Source organism: Rhododendron vialii, chromosome 12a, assembly GCF_030253575.1.
Source record: "Rhododendron vialii isolate Sample 1 chromosome 12a, ASM3025357v1".
Lineage (NCBI taxonomy): Eukaryota > Viridiplantae > Streptophyta > Magnoliopsida > Ericales > Ericaceae > Rhododendron > Rhododendron vialii.
In genome coordinates, this window is record NC_080568.1 from 28,748,829 (window position 1) to 28,773,514 (window position 24,686).

The 24,686-nt window shown below is 38.9% G+C and overlaps 3 protein-coding genes across 4 annotated transcripts; 2 read left to right on the forward strand and 1 right to left on the reverse strand.

Annotated features, from left to right (window-relative positions):
- The first annotated feature begins 8,650 nt into the window (after positions 1-8,650).
- Positions 8,651-12,188, forward strand: LOC131310968 (probable inactive receptor kinase At2g26730). Of its 2 annotated transcripts, XR_009195354.1 has the most exons (3): positions 8,651-10,294; positions 11,195-11,857; positions 11,890-12,188. XR_009195354.1 is itself a non-coding variant. In XM_058338253.1 (2 exons), exons 1-2 carry the CDS (start codon positions 8,950-8,952, stop codon positions 11,743-11,745), a joined length of 1,896 nt encoding a protein of 631 aa, XP_058194236.1. In that variant the 5' UTR covers positions 8,651-8,949; the 3' UTR covers positions 11,746-12,188. The 2 variants fall into 2 exon arrangements, 1 of the variants encoding a protein (XP_058194236.1); XM_058338253.1 differs by having other exon boundaries at positions 11,195-12,188.
- A 928-nt stretch (positions 12,189-13,116) lies between these two features.
- LOC131311276 (probable inactive receptor kinase At2g26730) lies at positions 13,117-15,581 on the forward strand. Its single transcript, XM_058338646.1, has 2 exons — positions 13,117-13,934; positions 14,744-15,581. Exons 1-2 carry the CDS (start codon positions 13,154-13,156, stop codon positions 15,292-15,294), a joined length of 1,332 nt encoding a protein of 443 aa, XP_058194629.1. The 5' UTR covers positions 13,117-13,153; the 3' UTR covers positions 15,295-15,581.
- A 2,207-nt stretch (positions 15,582-17,788) lies between these two features.
- LOC131311576 (uncharacterized) lies at positions 17,789-18,893 on the reverse strand. The gene has a single exon (XM_058339068.1). It carries the CDS (start codon positions 18,725-18,727, stop codon positions 18,242-18,244), a length of 486 nt encoding a protein of 161 aa, XP_058195051.1. The 5' UTR covers positions 18,728-18,893; the 3' UTR covers positions 17,789-18,241.
- Between the last annotated feature and the right edge of the window lie 5,793 nt (positions 18,894-24,686).

Here is a 24,686-nt window from a genome sequence, read left to right on the forward strand (position 1 = left end):
TTTTTGCAGGATTGTCTAAATTTAAGGAAGAAGAAAAAACAAAGAAGAAGATGAGGGCGCATTGAACTTTTAGTAATTTCCGTCAACTGTGCAATCAATCTTCACAAATTCACACACCATGCACCGAGGGTGCAGATGCAACAAAGTGAACCATATGGGTATTAGTGAAGTTTGCCAACCAACCGCACCCCCCCCCCCCCCCCCCTCTTTTTATTTTATTTTATTTTATTTAAATGAGAATTATGATTTGCATTCCAATATAGTATTTCTCATGTTTTGATTTTCAAAAATGTCACCCATGGAATAAAATTTTGATTTCCTCGCAAACAAGGTGCAAATGGCCGGGACTCACCTAAAGCTTCTTCTTTTTTAACCAACAACCAGTATAACAACAATATTACAGCGATCACTGCTCTCATTTTAGGTGCCATGTAATATATAATTTTAATGCACAGATAGAGCGGATCTCACAGATCATATATTGACTCCACCAATGCAATGATCGCTCATCACGTACAAAAATAGGACTTGGTGGTTTCTTTGGTTAAACCACCTTCGCTTAAAGAGTTTTGAATTCACGACCGCTTTAGCTTAAGGCAGATTCTCGACTAGGGTACTTGGCGTTTTATTTTGTGGTTTGTAATATTTGAACCATGTATGCACCTATGCTGCTAACTCCTTTATTAGTTGTCTATTTATAATAATCCGAGGTATCAAAAAAAAAATATTAGCAAACTAGATCATCATATCACATTGGTGTTTATTACAAGAAAAATTATTTCATGGAGCTTTCCATGAATAGTGGTTTACGGAGGTGAATCGTGCCCGTCTAAAGTGTATCGGATGGTCCAGAGATTTTAAAACAACTCTTCGTGCGAAGAGTTTTAAACTCTTCCAACGAATAGTTTTTTTAAAATCTGGACCATCCAATACCAAAATGGACGACAAATATCGTGCAGCTTCGCAAATTGCACACTTATTCACGGCTCTTCCGTGAATAAGCCAATCGTGTTTATTACGTTTATGATCGACATTAGTCTTTCCTCAAAGTGTGGTCAGCTATTGAGTTATTAATATTGTTTTCTCCCTAACATAGTCTATGATTATTTTCACAGAAAATTTCATGAAACCTCGGATTTTACCCACGAAATTTACAAGGAATTTTATTCTTATCTACTGTTGTTTTCTCAGTGATTAAAATACCCTAGCTGGTTGAAAATTTTAAGTTTCTTGATTGTAAAAAGGAAATAAATATAACTATACAATTTCAAACGAACTTTAATTATTTCAAACGAACTTTAATTTCCCCCACTAGGTGTAAAATAAACGGTGAACATTAGCCATTTTGAACGGAACCCACACCGTTTAACTTCAGTAATTTGATCCGGCTGTTTACTAAAACTTGGGTTTTTAGTTTTTCCTCCCAAAAGAAAGCTCAATTGTATGCATGTATTCAATTCTATGTCTAAAATTCTAGAACAAAATTGTGAACCAAGACAAATACTGTTACTTTGATCACGAACACATGGATTCAGTTCAATTTTAGCGTATTATAACATAAAAAGCAAAGTTTAATAACATGAACAGTTCTAGCCATCGAGGGGAAGAATTAACCGAAATGGACTTTGTTCAAAACGGGTAATGTTCATTAATTGTGCTCTCGTGTGAACGAAATTTCTCTCAATTCATTTACCAAAAAAAAAATAATTTCTCTCAATTCTGGCTCTACCCCTAATAGAAATTATGAATGTACGTACGTAAGATTACAAGGGCGTGAATATATACGATGTGAGATTGAGTATATATGCCTGTAATAGATGAAATTCGAAGAAAGAAGTAAGAGCAAGGCCAAGACATTAAAATATACTCCTACAACAAACACGAAGTCGCTCATTCCTTCCCTCATGGCTGCTTTGCTTGAAAGTGTTTAAACCTGCGTCCAAAGCCTCCATTGTCACCATCACTGCTAAGTGCTACCAAACCACTTCCCCACATCTCTCTCTCTCTCTCTCTCTCTCTCTCTCTCTCTCTCTCTCTCTCTCTCTCTCTCTCTCTCATATTCATGGTTATGTACGAGTGAGTGGCGACGCCATGCAGTGTATGAACTGTGGGGTCGCTTGACCCCATGGTAGAAAAATTCTCTCCTACTGTGGTGGTTTAATTTATTGATGGACTAATGGTTGACACCATAAAATTGGGTTTGAACCCATGACACGCTAGCACCGAATGATTTTAACAGCACTCTAGTCTCTCTCCCTGACTCGTCTTCTCTCTCTCTCTCTCTCTCTCTCTCTCCACGTAAATTTCTACTGACATGTATTGATTTGGGTTTAAGTGGGACTTTTTTGTGGGATCAGTTTTATTAAAATATAATGATTTATGGTTTTTAATTTTGACAAATAACTATCCCAATATATTACTACTTTGCAGAGGTAAAGAAATGTGGAGAAGAAAAGAGCAACCTGAATCAAGCAAACAAGGAGGAGGAAAAGGTAAAGATCAACAGCAAACCACAACAAACATCCAACTACAACCAGTTGGAAATGGATGGCTGTATAGAAGTGCAGTGGGGAGACTGAGGAGACTCTACTCTGTGGAAGAAATATATGGAGGAGATTTTTAGAAAGGAAAAGATTAGTAATGTGCAGATTAAAGCTATGGGAGGCAGATTCTTGATCTTAACCTTTCCGTCTAAGGAAATCAGAGATGAGGTTATCCAACAACATTGGCTTCTGGGCTGGTTTGATGAAGTGAATCCATGGAATGGAGAACAAGCAAAACAGGAAAGATTTGCATGGTTAGCTTGTTACGGAATGCCTTTAAATGTTTGGAATGTGCCATCCTTCAGAGCTATTGGAAGCAAATGGGGACATTTCATTGAAGTAGATGATAATACATTGAGAGAGAAATCCTATGAAAAAAGGAAGGCTTCTTATAGCCACTGACAATTTCAGGAAGATTGAAGGTACTATCCAGCTGACTGTGGAAAGGAAAGTGTATGAGATTATTGTGGAAGAAGAAGAATCGTTCAGGGTCATCAGATCAAGCAAAGATTTTTCCAATTCTGGTTCAGAGGCTGATGGGGAAGATGATGACATGGCAGATAGTGACAAGGATGCCAATAAGGATGCTGACTTGGCAGAGGGTGATAAGAAAGCCAACACATCACCTATCATCCAATCAGATAAAGACAAGACAAACAAGGAATGTGAAAAGAATGACGTGGAGGGCAGTGCTACAAATAATGAGAGCATTAAGGTTATTGATCAGAAGCATGCAAGTAATAAAGCAACGGTGGTTAGGCAAAGCATGGCAGACACAACAATAAATGCTGTGGAAGAAGGCAAGCATCAGTCTCTGGAACCAAAGTCGGCTAACTCCACATCCCCAAATGGTGTTGATGATGGTTTCAATGAAGTAAATTCAAACTCTACTCATGGTCTGGATTCACTGGTGCTAGACTCCCAAAGCCCATCAAAAGGAGGAGGCCAGAAGTTTGGTGTACCCAAGAAACAAGATCAATCTGCTGGAGTCCAAGAAGTCGAAAAGGCAGATTTGGTGGGCCATCAACAAGTACTGGGTAGGAATAATGTTAATATCAACAGCCCAATTGTAATTGATTCAAACTGCTCCTTTCGTTCATCCCAATTGAAAAGCATAAACCTACTAGTAGAATTGAACCCAAGTACCATACGGAAAATAAGAAGTCAACAATGCTTTCCTTCATGGTACTATTCAGGAAAATGTTTAACTGAAACAGCCCCAAGGCTATGTTAGTTCTCAATTTCCTACTCATGTTTGCAAACTTCATAAGGCTTTATATGGACTCAAGCAAGCACCCCGTGCTTGGTATGATATGCTGTTCAAACATTTGATTCAACAAGGATTTCAGAATAGCTTGGTAGATTCTCCTTTGTTCATATTTACTCAAAAACAAGACTTGGTTTATGTGGACGATATTCTTATCACTGGCAATAATACAATTCTTATTGCCAATATCATTGCTGGTCTTGGGTCTTCTTTTGCCATCAAGGATTTAGGTTCTCTTCATTATTTCCTAGGGATTAAGGTGCACAAAGTTACAGATGGTTTGGTGTTAACCCAAACTAAATATGCTCAAGATCTTCTCCATAAGGTTGGAATGACTAGCTGCAGACCTTGTGATTCTCCTTCCTCTTTGAAACCTCCTATCACCTCAGATGCTGATTCTATCTTCATCAATCCTGAGTTTTATAGAACAATTGTCGGTTCTGTTCAATATCTTACCCTTACACGACCAGATCTTGCTTATTCTGTCAATGTTGTTTGCCAATGCATGCATCATCCGATGGACAGTCACTTCACGGCTGTCAAACATATTCTGAGATATGTTAAAGGGTCAATCCATCAAGGTCTTTCTTTTTCCAAGAGTTCTCTTCATCTCTCTGCATTCACAGATGCAGATTGGGCAGGTGACTCTAATGACAGACGGTCCACAGGGGGTTATTGTATCTTTTTGGGGCATAATCTAATCTCATGGTCTGCTAAAAAGCAAGCCACCGTTGCTCTTTCTTCTACTGAGACAGAGTACAAGGCATTAGCAAATACTATTGTTGAGGTCATGTGGATCACTCAGCTCTTGACAGATTTGCACATTTCTCTGCCTTGCTCTCCTGTTATATGGTGTGATAACATCTCTGCAATCTCCTTAGCCTCTAACCTTGTGTTTAATGCACGTACAAAACATGTGGAGGTTGACTTTCATTTCATTCGTGAGAAAGTTTTGAACAAACAGTTGGTTGTTAAGTTTGTTCCTTCCAATTTGCAAACAGCAAACATCTTTACTAAGTCTCTTACTATTGGTCGTTTCCACTTTCTCAAAGACAAATTGAGGCTTTCAGTGCTTCCACCCTCAGTTTGCAAGGGTATGTCAAGTAATAGAGGTAGTGGACCTCAAGTTTGTCCAACTGAAGAAGAGGAGCCAGCTGGCAGTTCAGTTTAGTAAATGAAATTCAAATTTTGTAATGTTTCTTGATATTCATTTCAGTTTCATTTCAACTGACTTTAGTTGTATTCTGGTATAAGTAAGCTGTGTACAACTCCTGTTATTGTATTGCAAACATATTAAATGAGAATCTAGAATGAATTTCTTCCCTCTCTCTCTAAGAAAGTTTATATATGAAAAGTGCATGAGCAAGGAGGATAGTGTGCATGGCAGCTCAAGTGATGATATGACAGATCGGAACCAAAACAGGGAAGGGGAAGTTGAAACATTTGATTGGTTTGTGGATGCTGATGAAGATTTATCTTGATGCTGCTGGTATCATTAGTTTTTCATGGCACCTACTTGGCCACATTCTTCTTTAAAAATGCTTTCTGCTGCTGATTGATTCTGTCTTCTGCTGCCGATTGGATGAATTATCTGTTTATACCTCCTATGCTATCTCTTGTTGATCTTGCTCGTGTATATTGCTTTCTGTTGCTGTTTACTATTGCTTTTGTGGATATCTGATGCTCATGTGTACTACTTTTGGATGGAACTGTCTTCTGCTGCTCATGTCTACTGTTATACTGCCATTATTACTGATGCTTTGGATGGGATGCTGTTAGTGACGTTACTGCCCATGAATATTGCTTTGGGTGGACCACTTAACTATTGTTGTTTTCGTTTAATGCTAAGGCTGCTACTGCTATGCTGCTAGTATTATTGTTGTTTTGGATGGACTAATACTAGCTGATGTGAATATCTCTGGCCCTTCACGATGGGACTAGTTTTTTGGTGATCTGAAGATATTTCTCTGCTATCTATCCCTGAAGTATTGATGACACTGCATGATTTGGAAAGGGACAGTGATGCATTATGATTCGTTGAAGATTTTTGCTTGTCTTATGGACGGCTCCACATTCCCTTGTGGTCTCATTCAATTTCTGCTGAATGTACTTTTCTTTTCTTTTTTCTCCTTTCTCCTTGGCCTCTCTATGATTCAAGTTTCCCTTATATCTAAAGTGGACCACCTCGATGTACCTTTTGTCGAGTTCAATAAATTTTGTTGCCGATAAAAAAAAAAAAAACAAAAAAAGTTCACATAATATATAAACTCCTTCATAGTATTGCTAGGTTCTAATTTAGGATCCATCTAATTAAAACCTATGGTTCTTAGTTTTATCTTGGCGAGATTTCAAAAATCAACGGTATGTATATCTATACAAGTATACATGATATTTGAAACTTATATTTTTTTTTATAAAATACATGGTAAGTTGCTAATTAGTATATATTATTATATTTGTATATGACCCTATATCCAACAATTCCTGGAGTCGCCACTTATTTCTAAATTTCAAGTGAAAATTAAACATGCTTTTAGCCTAAGTTAATTATAGGTTACCTTACTGGAAAAAACTTCTATACACACCACCTTGAAAATCTTTGTGGCTCATTTTTATGAGTTTTTGTGGCTTAATTTATGAGTTTTTGTGGCTCATTTTATGAAAATGTGTACGGTGCACCCTTACGAATTTTATGGCTTAATTTTATGAATTTTTGTAGCCCTATATGAGATTTTGTGGTTGTTTATATATGTATTTTGCGGTTACATTTATGAATTTTGTGGCTCCACTTTTACGAATTTTTGTGGTTCAAAATACGAATTTTATGACTTATTCTTATGAAATTTTGTGGTTATTTACGAGATTTTGTGGCTCAAAATACAAAGGCACACTATGCACCCTTCTTTTTTTTCTTTTCTTTTCTTTTTTTTTTTTTTTGGGGGGGGGGGGGGGTTACTGTAGACAAGTTCATTTCTAAGTCTTTGATGGATACAGGTACAAATAACTACTATCTTGTTTTAGTAGTTTAGATGATTATACTAGTTGTATTTAAATGTGTGAGGAAAATATTATTTCCTGTTCAAATGCTTTGCGACCACAGCTGCTGAGACCAAATCTATATGAAAATCTATTGTTTCGATTTACTACAGCTGTTGTTGAATGAATCTCTGATTGATTGAAATTTATAAATAAATAAAAATTGAATAAACACTGGCCATTTGCAGCATATTTTGACACAGAAAGCTCAACTTGCAGTCTTGCACTCTGGCGACGAGTACAAAACACGTTGATTGGATACGGTTGTTATAATTTCGGAATGAATGTCTTGAGATAAATGGGTTCCGATAGGGTGTTATAATTTTGATGAGTTCTGAAACAAATGCATTCCAAAATCATATCAAACGATATCCGATCAATCTAATTTACTGTGTGACTAATGTTCTCGATCGAGAAACTCTAAAATACAGACAATTTGGATTATCAAAGTGGATTCGGGAAGGGCCCACAAATGGGCCAGCCCATTTTCATGGATCGAAAAGGAGCCAACTCCTATATTTTGATTAGCTGTATCAGATCCAACTGAGAGTTATGTGCACAAATCATTCAAAAAAGTGCATATTATAGTGCAGACTTTTAATTATTAATGGGCTGGCATTAATCTTTTTTTAAATATAAATTAGATGTCTTTGTCAGTTTACACGCATCTCGACGAATAAAGGGGAACTAATTCCACTACTGGCAGAGATCCCAATTAATTAAATGAGCTGATACTACTTGAGTAATTGTAAGTTCGTAAACTTGTGGTAGTTCGGAGGTGAAAGTTTAATGAATAATGACTTGCTTGTAAGAAAGAAATTGTTCAGTAATTTTGGAGCACAATTATGTGGTGCCTCAACCACCTTTTCCATCACATGTAAATGAGACTCACACGTTTATTTAATCTTGATGATGTATATATGTGCTCTTGTGACATAGTGTGACGGTGTCCCAAGAGCACATAATTTTTCATTGTTTGAAGGTGCTGCACTATAATTTCAACGATATTACATACAAATGAAAAACAAAAACAAAAATCTAGTGGGGGACCCACTGGTCCTTAACTCCCCCGCCAGGCTCGTTAATACTCTCTTATTATGCATACGTTTACTTGGGAAAAATATTATGTATGTCTTGGTTTGTACAAACAAAGATAAAAATAACTTTGAGTTCAAGTTTTGTTGTATTTTGAATGCGAATTTGTTGTAATCCGGTACATACTATCTGGTGAGGGAAAATATTGTCATTCGAGAAGCGACTCAGAAATGCGGCTCAAAATTGTGTTCCAGGTTTCAGAGAAGACGCCGGCAAATTTCAATTCTAGAAGGCTAGATTTTCAACAGACCTATGAACGGCTTGATTCAAATATCCTTAAGTCAAACTTGATGAATCAAATGCGTAGGCAACCCATTCAAAAGGGTGCAATCACAGAGAAAAAATAATATTTGTAACTGGTAGAGAAGAGTGAGTGGCAACATAATTGGGACATGCTATTCTTATAGTGATGCAATAATTCCCAATTTTTACATTCATAAATGAATCTTTAAGATTCATCAAATTACCTACAGTAATAAACTACGTTCGGCTTGATCCTAAATTAAGGGTACATAGACAGACCTAGATTACTAATCGAGGTCCAACCTTTCTCTTTCTTATGAAAAGAGACTAGCGACAAAAGAGGAACTAAAGGATATATATTTTTTAAATACAAAAATTAAAAGATGAGTTATATCTTGAATGGGTCTGAACCACTAAATAAAAATTTATAGCATATGATTTCGTTTCATGTGCTGGAGATTACATTGGCTGAAAAAATCCCAAATTCTTACCAAAGACAGGACCATTTTCGCCGGCCGTTTTTTTTTTTTTTGAGTGTATTTTTTTGATGGACTCTTTTCTTATAGTCTTCTGGGCAGTCACAATCACATAGCACCACAAGATCATTGCAGAGTCACCCAAATGAACCGGAAGATCCGTGTTTGATTCGGGAAGAGATTATGGAAGTTTTGAAAATTGTTTTAACAAACAAACCAACTTCATCAAAAGGGCGAAGAAGCCAATTATAGAAAGTCTTTCACTCAATAATCTGCTCTTTCGCGAGGGATGGCTCGAGTCTCCCTCGGCTTAGTCTCTTTCACGTTGTTCCTTCTCTTTCTGACGGCGAGTTCAGAAAGTGAACAAGTGATTCAAGCGCTGACCAGGTTCATGAAAAATCTCTCTCCCGATAACGCAGGAGGAAGGCAGGGTTTCGGCTGGAATTCGACTTCTGACCCTTGTGTAGACAAATGGCATGGGGTGTTCTGTGATAGCAAGTTATTTGTTAAGAAAATTGTTCTTGATCAGCTCAATCTAAACGGATTTCTCGACGCTAGCTCCCTGTGCAATGCTACCTTGCTTTCAGTCCTGAGTCTCGCCGGCAACAATGTCAGTGGAGTGATTCCGGAAGAGATTTCAAATTGCTTGAATCTAAACCACTTGTACCTAGAAACGAATCGCTTTTCGGGCAACCTCCCGAGCAGTCTCTCCAAGTTGAGTAAACTGGAAAGGCTCAACTTGTCGGACAACAGCTTGTCCGGTCCGCTCCCGGACATGTCCGGGATCACAGTTTTGCTGTCTTTCCTTGTTCAAAACAATCAGTTCAGTGGTGACATACCAGAACTAGACTTTTCCAAGTTACAACAATTCAATGTCTCCAACAACAACCTTAGTGGACCGATCCCCGATGTCGATGGCCGGTTCACTACAAGTAGCTTTTTGGGTAATCCTGGATTATGTGGAAAACCGTTGTCAAACGTTTGTCCACCACCGCCGCCGCCGGCTGCGTCTGCTGCACCTGCACCAGCTGCACTTGCACCTGCACCAACACCTGGTAAAAAGAAATCGAAAATCAATTTTCTTTTGTACATAGGAATTGTTGTTCTCGTTCTCGTGTTCGCGATCGTCTTGGCTTTCTTGTTCATTCTTAGATTTTCAAAGGAAAAAAAGGCCGCGAGTGAGAAGAATGACGAGGTTGGAAAGGAGGAGGTAGAAGTAGAAGAGGTAAACAACAAAGACACTGGAAACTTAAGTGACGCCGATGATGAAGAAAACGAGCTCTCGATACCATTGAAAGATGGTGAAACGGGTGCTTCTTCTCTGGTGGTACTTTCGAGTCCGCTGGCGGAGGGGATGACGTTCAAGGAACTGCTCCGGGCGCCCGCGGAGTTGGTGGGTAGGGGAAGCAATGGGAGCCTCTACAAGGTTAAGCTTGTGGGTGGGGTGAATGTGGCTGTGAAAAGGGTTAAGAATTGGGAGATTTCAAAGGAGGATTTCAACAAGAGGATGCAGAGGATAGACCAAGTGAAGCATCCTAATCTGTTGCCTCCCTTGGCCTATTATTGTTCAGACCAAGAGATGTTTTTGGTTTATGAGTTCCAGCAGAATGGAAACCTCTTCAGTCTCCTTCATGGTAATGGTTTTGCTTTTTTCAATCCCTCCTCTGCAAGATATATTTCAATTTTCAAGCCATTTTTGGTCACCCATAGATGTCTCAAAATAATCATTTGGATTTACTTGCTCAATAGTTTGATGGATTAGAGATTTTAATTCTTATAAGCATTTGGATTTACATAAATAGGATGTTGAGCGACTTAGCGATCTTCCTATAAAAGTGCCTGAAATGCAATGTGGAAACACAATAATCATCTAGAACTCTTGATAGAGCAGGCGCTCCATTCAAAACGGCTCTCCCATAGCATTCTGGACACTTTTTAGGTGTCTAGTGTTTTTTTTTCTATAATGTAATAGTGCGACAGACCTAAAAATTTTATGAGACAAAGTACCTGAAATGCAAATGTGACAATACTGCATTCATCCTGATGGAGTCTAGGCTGCATTCAGCATATAACAAGTGCTCCCTCGAAAAGTTTATGGGCTATGTCGTGGATCATGGATAGAAGCCCTTTTTTTTCTTCCCATGGAAGCTTTCTTGGCAGACACTATCGACTATAATGGCGAATGGACTTGAAAACTTGGTTAGATTACAAGGTTACCAAAAGAACCAGAAAGCATAGGTCATGAATTTGAATTCCATAAAATGCTTGAGCTCCTTGGAGCCACCCCCATGGCCTATTCCTGTGGAACAAGCGAACTACAACTGCATGCTGACCCTTTCCTACCCTCATAGCAATATTTCCATTTGTGGTACCGAGCTCTGACACCATTTTAAGTTACCAATTGTCCCAAAAGCTTAAGCTATACGTTAGGAAATCCGACCAACAATGTAAAGCAATCTAACAGAAATGTCCTAAGCGTGATCCATTACAAGAACAACACCACTAATTGTTTCCGCAATGTTTCTCAATTCCAGGATCTCCAAATGGCCAACTATTCAACTGGGGAAGCAGGGTAAATCTCGCGGATAAAATCGCAGGAGCACTGGCTTTCGCCCACAGATCGCTTCACGACGACGGGATCGCTCACGGGAACCTGAAGTCCACCAACATATTGCTCAGCAACGACATGGAGCCCCGCATCAGTGAGTACGGTCTAAGGGCGGTCGAACATCCCAAGAACCAAACGATTATCTCCCAAAACAACAGCTTCAAGTCGGACGTCTATGGCTTCGGAGTGATCCTTCTCGAGCTCCTCGCGGGGAACGAAGTTCAGAACGTTGGCTCTGATCTGGCTAGTTGGGTGCAGTCAGTGATCAGTGGGGAACAGACAGTCGAGTTTTTCGACCGGGATTTGGTTTTGGAAGGTGCCAGTGAGGAGAGAATGGTGAATTTGCTGCATGTGGCTTTGAAGTGCTTGAGTCCATTTCCAGATTCTAGGCCAAGTATTGATGAAGTAGCTGCAATCATAAGGTCTATTCAAGAGCAAGAAGAGAGATCAAGAACCTTTGAACGGATGATCAAATAGTTCCCCAGTATGTGTTGGGATTTATTTCCAGTGAGTCCCTGGATTTTGAATGCTGAGACTTGTATCCCTATATATTTATAGTATATTTCATATTGTCCCCTGAAGAGTACTAGTATATTTCATATTGTCCCCTGAAGAATATAGCACTTGTGCCAACTCATATTTTGAAAATATCAAATCAATTACTCTTGTAACTAGTGGCAGAGTCATGATTTAGATTGGGATGACCTAGTGTAATGGGAGTCCAATTCAAATCAATCACTCTTGTAACTAGTACCGGAGCCATGACTTAGATTGGGGGTGCCGTCTGCCGGGCGGAGTTATATAATGGGAGTCAAATTGCATTGTTATGAGAGAAAGATTAAAAGTATAATAAAATCATGTTTTGTCATCGGCTTTGTTTTTTTGTTAAAAAGGAATAAAAGCTTGTTCGAATTCTGATGTACTCTTTAAGTGAATGCCATTGAGATGTTTTTTTATAATGATTCGTGTGAGAAATCAAGTTGTTGGAATACAGCAAGTGCTTAATCCATTAGTGTAAAAAAATAAAACTTAAAAAAAAAAAAAAAATGAGTGGCACGTGCCTCTCCCCCTCTATTAAGCATCGCCCCGGCTTGTAACCTTCAAAAGTATGAATGCAAACCCCCTAATCAATATTCTTCACTGATTTCCCACTTTGAAAAGAAACTTTTTGCGTTTTTACTTGACAAGGAGTAGTACAATACATGACACTCGGACCACGTAAATTAATGTCCATGAAAGAAAACGAACGGTCCAGATTCACAGCACTGTTGACTATGAACCTGGACTCCTTTCATGGACATTTTCATGTTCCGAAGTGTCATGTATCCTAACCTTTGTGTTACTTGATTGACCTACGGCCTATTGATTGTTCATTCTTCCAACATAATCTATCGATTCTGGTGTTGTTACAGTGTAGAACTTTTGATTCCTATTGGATTGTTAAAGAAAACAACATTATGCTTGATTGTGAGAAAATATTTTCAAGATTTCAGAATCCATGAGTGCCCACTCTGTATCAAATTTCCAGATTGACCGAATCTATTTGAAAATACTGCTATGCGATTCATTACAGACAGTTGAATGAATCCTGTGACCATATTTGCAGCCATGAAAAGCTCCATTTGGTCCCTGCTAACAAGTTCAAAAACAAATAGTATTACATGGGTTAGAATCGAACTGAGAGTTTTGTTTACAGATCATTCGGAAAGCTGACCATTTTTCGCCGGCCGGCTTCTTTTTAAAATGTTTCATGTGATTGACTTTTATTTCTCCTATCTTTTTTCTTAGTCTTGTTGCGGAATCACGCGCACGTACTACCACAGCATCAAAAGGAAGAAGCCAAGCATAGGAAGTGCTTCACGAAAACTCTGCTCGTTCACGGCCGATGGATGAAGTCCCCGTTGTTCAGTTCAGTAATGAAACACCAGAACTTGGCTTTTCTAACTTGGTACGATTCAATGTGTCCAACAGCAATCTTGGTGGAGCGAAACCCGACGTCAGTGGCCGGTTAGATTCAAGCAGCTTTTCGTGTAATCTTGAATTTTGTGGAAAACCGCTGCCTAAAGTTTGTCCAGTACCGCCTTCTCCACACGGTGAGTCAGGATCGAAAGTATCCTCGAGAAACCAGTTTCTTATCTACTCGTTGTACGGTGTTCTTGGTTTTGTGTCCGGGTTTCTCCTTGCTTTCATGTTGAGGGAAAAGAGAAAGCCTGCGATCAAGAAGGACGAGGTTACAAAGGAGGAGGTAGAAGTAGATGAGGTAAACAGCAAAGACAGCGGAAATTCAAGTGAGGTCAGTGATGGAGAAAACGAGGACTGGTTATCGATAGAGAATGGAACGGGTGCTTCTTCTCTAGTGGTACTTTCGAGTCCGCTGGTGGAGGGGATGACGTTCAAGGAACTGCTTCGGGCACCCGCGGAGTGGGTAGGTAGAGGAAATGCTGGGAGCCTCTACAAAGTTAGACTTGTGGGTGGGGTGGATGTGGCTGTGAAAAGGGTTAAGAATTGGGAGATTTCAAAGGAGGATTTCAAGAGGAGGATGCAGAGGATAGACCAGGTGAAGCATCCTAATGTGTTGCCTCCCTTGGCCTATTGCTGTTCTGAGCAAGTGAGGCTGTTGGTTTATGAGTTCCAGCAGAATGGCAGCCTCTTCAGTCTTCTTCATGGTAATGAAATTGTTCTTTCGATCCCTCTATTAACTTTCAGGCCACTTTTGGTCACTGATAGGATGTCCAAAAATAGTTTGATCGAGAAATTTTCCAATAGGCATTTCGATTTACTTATACAGTAGCTTGACAGATTTAGAATTTTTTCTGTAAAAGAGTCTGAACTGCAATGCCGAAAACATAATAATCGTCTTGAAATCTTGATAGAATGTGGACTCCATTCAAAAATGAATACGGTGCTCTCCACATAGCATTTACACTTTTAAGGTATGTCGTGTTTTCTTCCCCCAAAAGTGCGACAGATTTAGAAGTTCTGTAAAGAGAAAGTACCTAAAATGCGAATGTGATGGTACTGCATTCATCCTCATGGAAAAGTTTGTGAGAGTCGTGGTTCATGGAAAAAGAGTTTTTTTTGTCCACATGGAAACTTCCTTTGCAGAAATTCTCGACCATAATTGTAAATGGATTGAAAACTTGGTTAGATTACTAGGTTACCGAAAGAGCCAGGAAGCATAGGTCATGAGTTCAAGTTCCATGAAGTGCTTGACCTTCTTGGAGCCACCCCATGGCCTATGCGCTGTGGAATAGGAGGACTGCACGTACCCGATATTCATAAAGTTGAAGCCTATACAAGAATAACAATAACAGTAAGCATATTAATTTACACAGCATGCTAACCATTTCCTGCCCTGTTAGCAATATTTTGATGAAATGGCCTAAGCATGATCCTTGACAAGAGACGCATTGATAGGAAGATCCACTACAAAAACGACAATATTAATTGTTTCCACAATCGTTTTGAATTCCAGAATCTCAAAACGACCAACCATTCAACTGGGGAAGCAGGGTAAGTGTCGCGGCTAAAATTGCAGAAGCACTGGCTTTCACCCATGAATCGCTTCAGAAGGATGGAATTGCTCACGGGAACCTAAAGTCCTCCAATATAATGCTCAACAAAGACATGGAGCCCTGCATCAGTGAGTACGGTCTAAAGGGGGTCAAAAATCACCAAAACCAATCAATCATTTCCCAAACTAACAATTTCAAGTCAGACATCTATGGCTTCGGAGTGATTCTTCTTGAACTCCTAGCGGGGAATGAAGTTCAGAATGATGGGTTTGATTTGGCTAGTTGGGTGCGGTCAGTGGTTAGTGAAGAACTAACAGTTGAGGTTTTTGACAGGGCCTTGGTTTTAGAAGGTGCTAGTGAGGAGAGAATGGTGAATTTGCTGCATGTGGCTTTGAAGTGCTTAAGTCCATTTCCAGATGCTAGGCCAAGAATTGATCAAGTGGCTACAATGATAAGGTCTATTAAAGAGGAAGAAGAAGAAGATTATAGATCCATAAGCTTTGACACATGATCCACTAGTTCGCATTTGTGTCCCAGTGGTTCACTTCTTCTGCTTCATTGTCCCTGGATTAGGCCGGTACGGTTTGGATGCAACATCGATATTTCTGCTGCAACTTCGTCGGTGTTTAAATGGATCCAGCTTATTGTGGACTGCGTTGTTTCAAAGCAGTTGTTCTCTCAGTTAAGCTATGTAGCAAGGATACGGACACGGAACTCTAGGTGGGTTTTTGTTCTTCCTGTTGAGCTTTAAGAATCTCTTGTATTGGGATTCCCCTTTATGGAGTAGTTATATAGGAGTACAAACTTAGATTTTTTAGTTCAAAACAAAACAAACAGGGTGCACGGAGATTGGCAGGTCCATGGGGAGACGAGGGGGTCACGTCCCTGTATTTTGGATGCTCAAAGAGTATTCTTTCCATGGGTGAAAAACTCCACTTTTCCACCATCGCTTTTTTCGGTCTTACCGTGTTTTTATTATTAATCTGAACTGTTCATTTTGTAGATCCCATACAGTAATAGTGTATCCATGCAAAAAAAAAAACTTGATCGGACATCGATAGGAGTATAAAAAATTGAATTTTGCTTCGTAAAATGGACAGTTCATCTTTATTATTATGGACATAAATCAGATCGTCCATTTTCTAAACCAAAATTCAAATTTTTATATACCTATCAACTTTTGATGAAGCTAATTTTTTACATGGCAATACTATATTGCGGATCTTGTAATATGAACGGTTCAGATTACAATAATAGACGCTCGGTAGGGTCCTTAATGGACGGTGGTGGAAAGGTGGGTTTTACACCGGTGGTGAATAAAATGTATTCTTTTTTCACAATGTCTCCTGAAGAGTAGCAGTTGTGTGACTGTGTCAACTCTTTTTTAGAATCAAATTAATTGAGGCTTGTTTGTTGAGAGGATAAGGGAGGGAGTGGGAGAAGGAAGAAAGGTGTTTGTTGGTGGGAGAAGGAAGGGGAAGAAGGGAGGAGGGGGGATAAGGGAGGAGGGGGGATAAGGGAGGGAGCAGGAGAAGAAAGAAAGGTGTTTGTTGGTGGGAGAAGGGAGGAGGGGGAGAGCTTATCACCCTCCAAGGGTGATTGCTAGCTAACCACACCTCTCATCCTTGGATTAGCTTATCCGAGTAGAAAAAAAGACCAAATTACCCCTCAAATCATTTTGTATTCTCGATGAAATGATTGAATGAGGGCAACTAAGTAATTTGTCATATTATTCACTCTAATCCACCCATATAAACTACTACCCAAACCAAGTATTAGGTAATCCCCCTCCTTAAATAATTCTCATTTGTAACATATCCGCATCTTATCCACCATTCTTCCTTATCTATCTAAAATCTTATCCGTCCGACAAGCAGGCCGCCAAGAGATTATTTAATGCCCCAAGCCCTTCCACCACCGCATTTGGTCGTGCACTTGGTCGGAATCATATGAGAAACAGAAATATGAAATGTGGTCCCAATTAAGATGATTTGCAATGAGAAAATTTGGCAATTTATGATTGCATAAGATATATCTATGAAAACATTAAAGATGAATCATAGATAGAAACCAAAGTACTATGAGAATATTTCTTTGGCAATATATAATTGATGAAGATATTTTTATAAGAAAAATAGAATCAAACCTGCATTGGAGTGTTTTCTCCATTAATAAAAAGGGAAAATCCGATAGGTAACAGATGTTTCCAATTAGGGAGGTGCATTTGTAGAGAGAGATTACCTAACTTTTCCAAGAGTCTGATAAATCATCAATGCCGAATTAAAATCATGTTGACTGACAATTGATAAAAACTGTCTACTCAATATTTTTTTAGGGTTATAGATGGTCATAGTCTGATTGTTAATTGCTCTTAGGAGAAATATAGTTTGTTCAAGAGAATGCCCATGTTTCATCAACCTTAATTTTTCACATAAATGATCTACACATCACAAAATGAGTGGATTTCCATTGTCGAATAAGGTCACAATGAGTCTTGTTATCCTATAAAATATCACATGAGTCTTATTATTCCATAAAATATTACATGAGAAATCGTCACAATCCGCAGAGGTCGACATAGTGATAGTCACCTAGAAACCAAGGGCTTGGAGCTCGAGCTACATCCGCGTGCTACGAATTCTGAAGTTGGGCTTGGACCAAACATAGTGAACAGTTGAATTAGTTCCCATGATTAGTTCGTCCTTCGTGTTGGATACCGTTGCCATTTTTAATTTTTTGGTACACTGAAAAAAGAATAACAATAACTAAAATCTCTCAAAAGCCACGCCTTGCATATCCGCCTCTAAGAGTGGAATGATATCAACTGGCTGGATAACATGCGACACCATTTTGTTCTCCTGATTCACTCTCATGTTAGCCAATCTATTTGCCACTTGGTTGCCCTCCCGAAACATCGTCATTTGAGAAATCTTTGTTTGTTAAGAAACTATTTTCGTCCAAGATAAGTACCACTAAAAATATAAGCACTAAACTAAAAAACCTTATTTGACAATTTCATGAACGATCTTTATCATCACATGAAGAACCTTTTTACACAAGAACCAGTCTAAAAATTCAAACAAGAAAAACCAAAAACAATAAAATAAAATAATGCGAAACCAAAAGTAGAAACCCACACGCATCCTCGTGTATTTCACCATCTCATTTTCCCTTATTTACACACAACACAAATATTAAAAAAATAAAAATAAAAATAAAAAACCACAATCTAAAAAAGACAAAACAAGGGAAAAAATACTCCTTAATTAATGACCCACTAATGCAAGTCAAATCCACCTCATCCCCAGCTCAACCTTCCCCTAACTCCGCACACCCACCAGCGCGCGTTAGCCCCACCGCCACGCTCCTCTCCTTCCAAAGGGGCTTTAATCGAACATATCTCGAGTAGGTTGAATATTACTTCTATGAATTATTATGAATAAACTGAACGAGCCGAGTCACGTGAAAACCACCGCCTCCTTCCCGAGATCCATGGACGACTTCGCCGACACCGGGACCGAGGCGTACCGCGACGAGAAGTTACGGAACCCGTACTCCACCTCGTCCTCGAAACCATTGCCCTTCTGCCCCGCGCCGTCGTCGAAGTTGAGCGAGTAACTCAAGGGGTCGTACTGGAACTTCATCGCGTGCTGCTTGTTACCCAGCCCGCTCCTGCTCCGGTTGAACCGCCGTATGAACGTCTTCCACCTCGGACCGGCCGCGATCTCCGACCACTCGCGGAGCTTCATCAGCGCGGCGATCCCCCGCGCCCACCACCCGCCGGAATCAAACTCCGCCGGCCGCATCCTCCACCAATTGATGCCGACGGCCGAGGATCGGTAGGGTATGCAGAAGCAGCAGCGGCGCGTGGCGTAGAGCATTTCCGACGTCTCTCGGCTCGATTCTTCATCTATAGAGGGGAATTCACGGCTTTCACTAGCCATATACGATATATATATACGTATGTATGTATGTATGTATAGGTTTTGTATTTGCGATTCTATAGGAAGAGAGATTTGGTCATGGAGGAGTAGGAAATATGTTTGTAAACCTTAATTCTCTCTCTCTCTCTCTCTCTCCTCTCTGTTTTCGATGCTTATCGCGGCGACGGATATAAATTGGTGGTGGTAAGGGGATGTAACGGAAACAGGGGAGGGATGACCGGGGATTACCGGTGGAGTGACAACTGTGACATGAAAGCCACGTATTTCATGACTTGAACCATGTGGCCACTAATCTAGATTATTTTCCTTATTTTCAATTTTATCAGTTTGGCATTAATTTTTAATGTTATTTGTTCATCTCTCACAAGAAAGATTAAGAGTGTGTTCCACTAACTAAAATAAGTACTTGTATTTTAAATTAAAGATGATGTATTATGAGAAAATGACTTATTTTTTAAAGCGAAAAATAAGTACTTAAAAAATAAGAATCTTAGCGAAACAGAAAAAAGCAAAGGAAAATACTTTTTTCGTTCTGAAATATTTGCTCGGTTCGTAAAAGGAGGACTAAAAAACAACACTCCTTTTTTTCAAGAAAAATTTCAAAATTCTAAACTTCTTTCATAAATCAGAAGAATTCATCGATATCTAAAAATTGATGATTTTTTTTTGAATTTTCCGTATCATTTTTAAATTCTCGTTCACGGAGCAGACAAATATTTTGGGAAAGAGGGAGTGTGGTCAAATTTTTTAGATTATCATTATAAGATATAAAATTCAAAACAGACAAATTTAGTATTATTATTGTCTTTGTCTATTTATACATTTTTCGATTTTAATTTGTGCCTTTTAACTTGCTGACTCATCTCATGTGATCTAGATGAATAATAATTTTTGGTATTTTAATATCAACTAGTAACAAAAAAAATTGAGGCTAAACCGCCAGGTATTCGACGGCGGCAACGACAACCTACTGCCTACTGGAGCCGGTAGTTCCGAAGAATCCAGACTGGATCCGGTCTTATCAAACGGGGGCGAAGACTATGGCTAGTTTGGTAAGATTTTATAGCCGTTTGCCTAGACCGTGAGGCAAATTTCACTTTTAACCCCATGACAATTTCGACTTTGTGCAAATTTCCCCCAACTACTTCAAAATTAGCCGATTGCCTATCGCGAGAATTCAGTTTTTTTTTTTTAAACACAAATAGACACCCCCATTTCCTTCCACAACTAACCGTCTTGGTATTGAAGAATAATGAGCACACAAATGGGACTGCCATAATAAATCAAAACCTATTTTCACTAACAAAAAAATTGTCAACAGAATTTATTTATTTTTGTTACAGTAATTCTACTCACAAACTTATCAATAACTTATTCACTACAGAAAATACTTAACAACTTCTTAACCACAAATAAAATTTATAAAATTTTCACTACCGGAAACATCTCCTAAATAATTCTTCCGTGCTAATTTCGAAGTGATTGGGAACAATCGACAGCAAATCTAAACTGTAAGGTCAAAAGTGAAGTTTGCCCACAAAAAGTTAAAAAATCTGATATTATTGATTAAAAATTAAATAAATACTAGTACTCCATCTGGATAGCGTAAACCAAGAAAGAGAAAATTTTGGTGGACCTGTGGGGTCTGCTGACGAGTGGATGATTGGGTGAAGGAATCTTAGGATAGGACTGTCCATCTGTTTTTACTGTAATACTAACAATAATGCCTTGGGCTTGGGGTCCCATAGTCCACCCACAGATATCCCCAGATATGTCGCCATCTTCTTTTCTCTGCTAACTGCAGAGACTTCGTACACAGTACACAGTGATCACTTGTGAGGTCTACGAGGTCTACGGCAGATTGCACACAAATGATTCGAACTGTTTATTAAATAAAAAATATTTTCTTGACAGTTTTTGAAAAAATTCAACTCAATTCAATTATATAGTTGTTCGATTCAATTATTTAACTTTTCATTCAAATTTCAAAATAATAAAAAATTAAATGATTGAATCAAACACCTATAAGTATCGAATTAAGCTAATTTTTGCAAATATCGTAGGAACAAAAAATTTCCCCTTCTCTATTGCTTTCATCTTAAATATCATTTTTCTTTGCTGTTTGTTCTGTAACTAACATCCAAACAAACCCTTAAGGCGTCTGGGGCAAGATCTAGTCACAAAGAGCAGGTTCAAACTCGCGAAAAACATCTGGCGGTTACTGACCCGATCATTCACGCACATTGATTCTGATTCATGCGAAGTCAAAAGATTTCAAGCAATGTTTCAGAAGTAGTATTGAATAATAAGCTCTAATGCGAACTATTGGTCTTTTTACTATTGGTCATTGATAGAAGAATCCGTGAAAAAAAAAAAAAATTGATAGAAGAAAGAAGTAGTCACAATTTGAATGTACTATTATGTAACATCTTATACCATGACTGCATTTTACTCCATAACATGTCACCCTCCTTCAATGGTGTACTCGAGAACAACCACAAAGTGCAACCACCCGGTAATTACTGCAACCACCCAGTAATCATTCAAAGAGTTTAAATTCTTTCCACTTGGGGTGAAACGGGGCTTCTCACCATCGCCCGTTGTGGGCTCCACCGTGCATGTTTTGCTCTAATTTGAACCGTCTATCTTGTATGACTCACAGAATAGTATATCTATGCAAAAAATCAGCTTGATCGGATATCAATAGGTATATCAAAAAATCAAATTTTGATTCATAAAATGGACGGTCATAGACAGTTTAATTTCAAAATCTAGGACCGTCCATTTTGTAAACTTAAATTTAATTTTTGATATATTTATCGATATCAGATCAAGCTAATTTTTTTACATGGATAACTAATTTGCGAGCCTTACAAGATGAATGGTTCACAGGCGGTGGTAAAAACCCCACGGTTGCCACTTGCCACCTATGGTGGAGGTAACTTAATCTCATTACAATTCAATGGTACTCGAGCAAAACCACAAAGTGCTCCACCCCCTTCACAATCACAAGTTCATATGGAATTTATGAACTTACAATTATGGAGGACGTAACTAGTACACCACATGACATTGTCCTAAAAGCACTCAACCCCAATTTCACGAAGTACTTATTTTTCGCTTTACGAAATATGTCATCATTTCACAATACTGCCCATTTAATTTAAAAAATACTCCTTATTTTTGCTCAGTGGAACGGGCCTTCCAACTACGAGCACCTTTTTTCCCCCCAAAGGAGGAGGGTGTGAGTATGGCAATATTAGCTAGCTAGCACGTCAATACATCAGATTAGCAGTAAGCACAACCTGACGTCTTTACTCTTCTCCGTTAGAAGGAACCCCAACCTCCCCTAATAAAACCTACGAGTACGTTAATGTCGCAGCAATAAAAAATTACTTAAAGCATGCTGCAACAGTTGCTTCATGGGGACACCAATCCCCAACGGATAAATGCTCTGCATATTCTTTGTGTAGTGTGTTGTGAATTCTTTGTGTAGTGTGTTGTGAATTCTTTGTGTTGGGTGTGTTTCACAACACTCCGTTTTTAATAAGAATCCAATCTCACCGCTCACTTACAAAGAAACCGATTAAAGCTGGAACAAACCTCCGTATAGATTGGTTCCAAAAGAGTTGATAACACCTGAGAGATTTTCGAACCAGAGACCTAGGAGGAAACAAACCTTTAAATCTCAAGTCTTAACAAACAGGCCAAGCCACAGAGGTTGTGTTTGACAACACTCTTTGTCCAACATTGGTTAACATAAGCATACGCTGAGCTCATTGCTGGTAACACATACCCATTTGTTTCCTCGGACCAATTTTGGATGTTATGGAACAAAAGGCAAAGAAAAATGATGCTCGGACCAATTTTGTTTCTTGCAGAAACTGAAGTGGGCAGTTAGACTTAGTTGCGTACGTAACTAAAGTTGTGGACTCTGGCATGTGACCAAGGAAATCAAGACCCTCTCATGCTAAGATTTTCCATGTAGACGTGATCCATTCTGTTAGTCTCGATGGGTTTATTATCCACAAAAAAAATTTGGTTGAACAAACATTCATAAACTTGGTCGAATAACATCGTGCAGCAGCAAAATGAACAGCCACTCTAACGGCTATAAATCAGAAAAGGTACCCGATATCTAACCGGCACTCATACTCTAGCAGGTATGATACTCGGAACCTTATTTTGGATGCCAATGGGAGCGTACTGGGTCCCCTTTTTACACGGGAAATCGTCACATGAGAGAAACTCACCTCGTGACCAAGGCCCAAGCTAATGAGCCATGAAAGGTGACATAATCCTATGCAAACGAGGATATGTAAATCACAACAAAGATAACTAATGAAGCCATGTAAAACTCCACCCGACTCCTGAGGCCGCATGACAACAAGATAAGGTAGCAAAAGTGAGAAGTTAAAATCCCAAAAATGATTCTCCTTATGAATTTGTTTCTTTTCTTTACCCTTCATAGGTATACAAATTAAAGATCCTCGTTAGGAAAGGTTCAAGAGGAATAGAGCAGTATCTGGCCATATATGAACCATACACCACATGTAAACGCTCATCCAAAATACTCCACATTTTCCACGACTAGTACTTACTGTGATGACTTTCTAATTGAACGTTCTATGATCAGATAGCACCAAGGCCGATAACCCTCTCTCACTAAGTTTCTGAATAAGGCACATTATGCAACTTCAAAGAAAAAGGAAAGTTGAAAATTTTTACCGTCACAAGTTAGCACTATAAAAGCAAGTGATCATTAATCCAGAGTCCAAACACCAAGCTGTCTGAAGATATGCATTCATGGTCTCTCAAACTTCTAAGCTCATAACTACGATTATGCTGAGAGAAGCGCATTCAAGTATTGTCCACCATTCCAGGATACGAAATGGCTCAATAACGTCCAGAAAAGAATGTTGTTCCACAGGGTAGATAATGCTATCAAACATGTCTAAGAAAACATTTCAAAGACCCACCAAATAGAGCTCCAGAAACAGGTCCAAGGCTCTTGATTTTAAAAATGTTACTGTTTTCAAAATCCCATAATGAAGTAATATGGAAAAAAAAAACCCTCTCACATGGAAAATAGGATCACAAGGACTGCAGTTCCTAAAGCAAGTGAACTCCTTAATAACACGCCCATGGACTAGTGCCCCAAAACATGTTGTCCAACCAGAAACAACACATCGACAGAAAACCATTATAGCTGGTTTTTTCAATATTTTCAGTGGCTTCCCTGTGTTTGCAGGAAAAATGCAGACTACTTTCAAGCAAGTGGTTTCAATTCACTTCCTCCCCACCACACAAAAGATAATCTAAACAACAACAAAAAATCACAAAAGCATCAAACAATATTAAAACAAAAGAGATTTCGACAGTTATCAGTTAAGAATAAAAGGGGATTTCAAGTGTTAGTGTATATGACTAGTGATGACAAGACGGAAACAACAGCACCTAAAGGGGGTCAACTGCATACCACTTTGCCGAAAAGGCCATAGTTCATCGACTTCCTCTTGAAGCCTAACTCAATTTCACATTTACGTTAACATGGACTCTTCTACGTGTCGTGTCGGACACTTCAACCTTGGGTAAGAATATGAGACGTGCTCGACATTTTAGATGGACATCCACCTAGGAAGTATAGTTAGCAACTAAGTAATTCCAGATCACCCTAGAACTGAGAATGAAACAACCAAAGGATGCAGGAGAAACTGTGTGAAACCTTTTATACACTTGTTACCTTGGAAAATAAAATAACAGGAGAAAAGATGAATATTTTGCCATGTCCCCATGTCCCAAGGACATGGGAATTTGATGAATCTGATACTTATACACACACACACCCCCCTCTCACCCGACTCTCGTTGCCCAAGTCCATGTAACCTATTTTCACATGCCTAAATACAATGAGCTTGAGCACCAGGATAAGTTTCAATTGATCTTGAATACACTATTT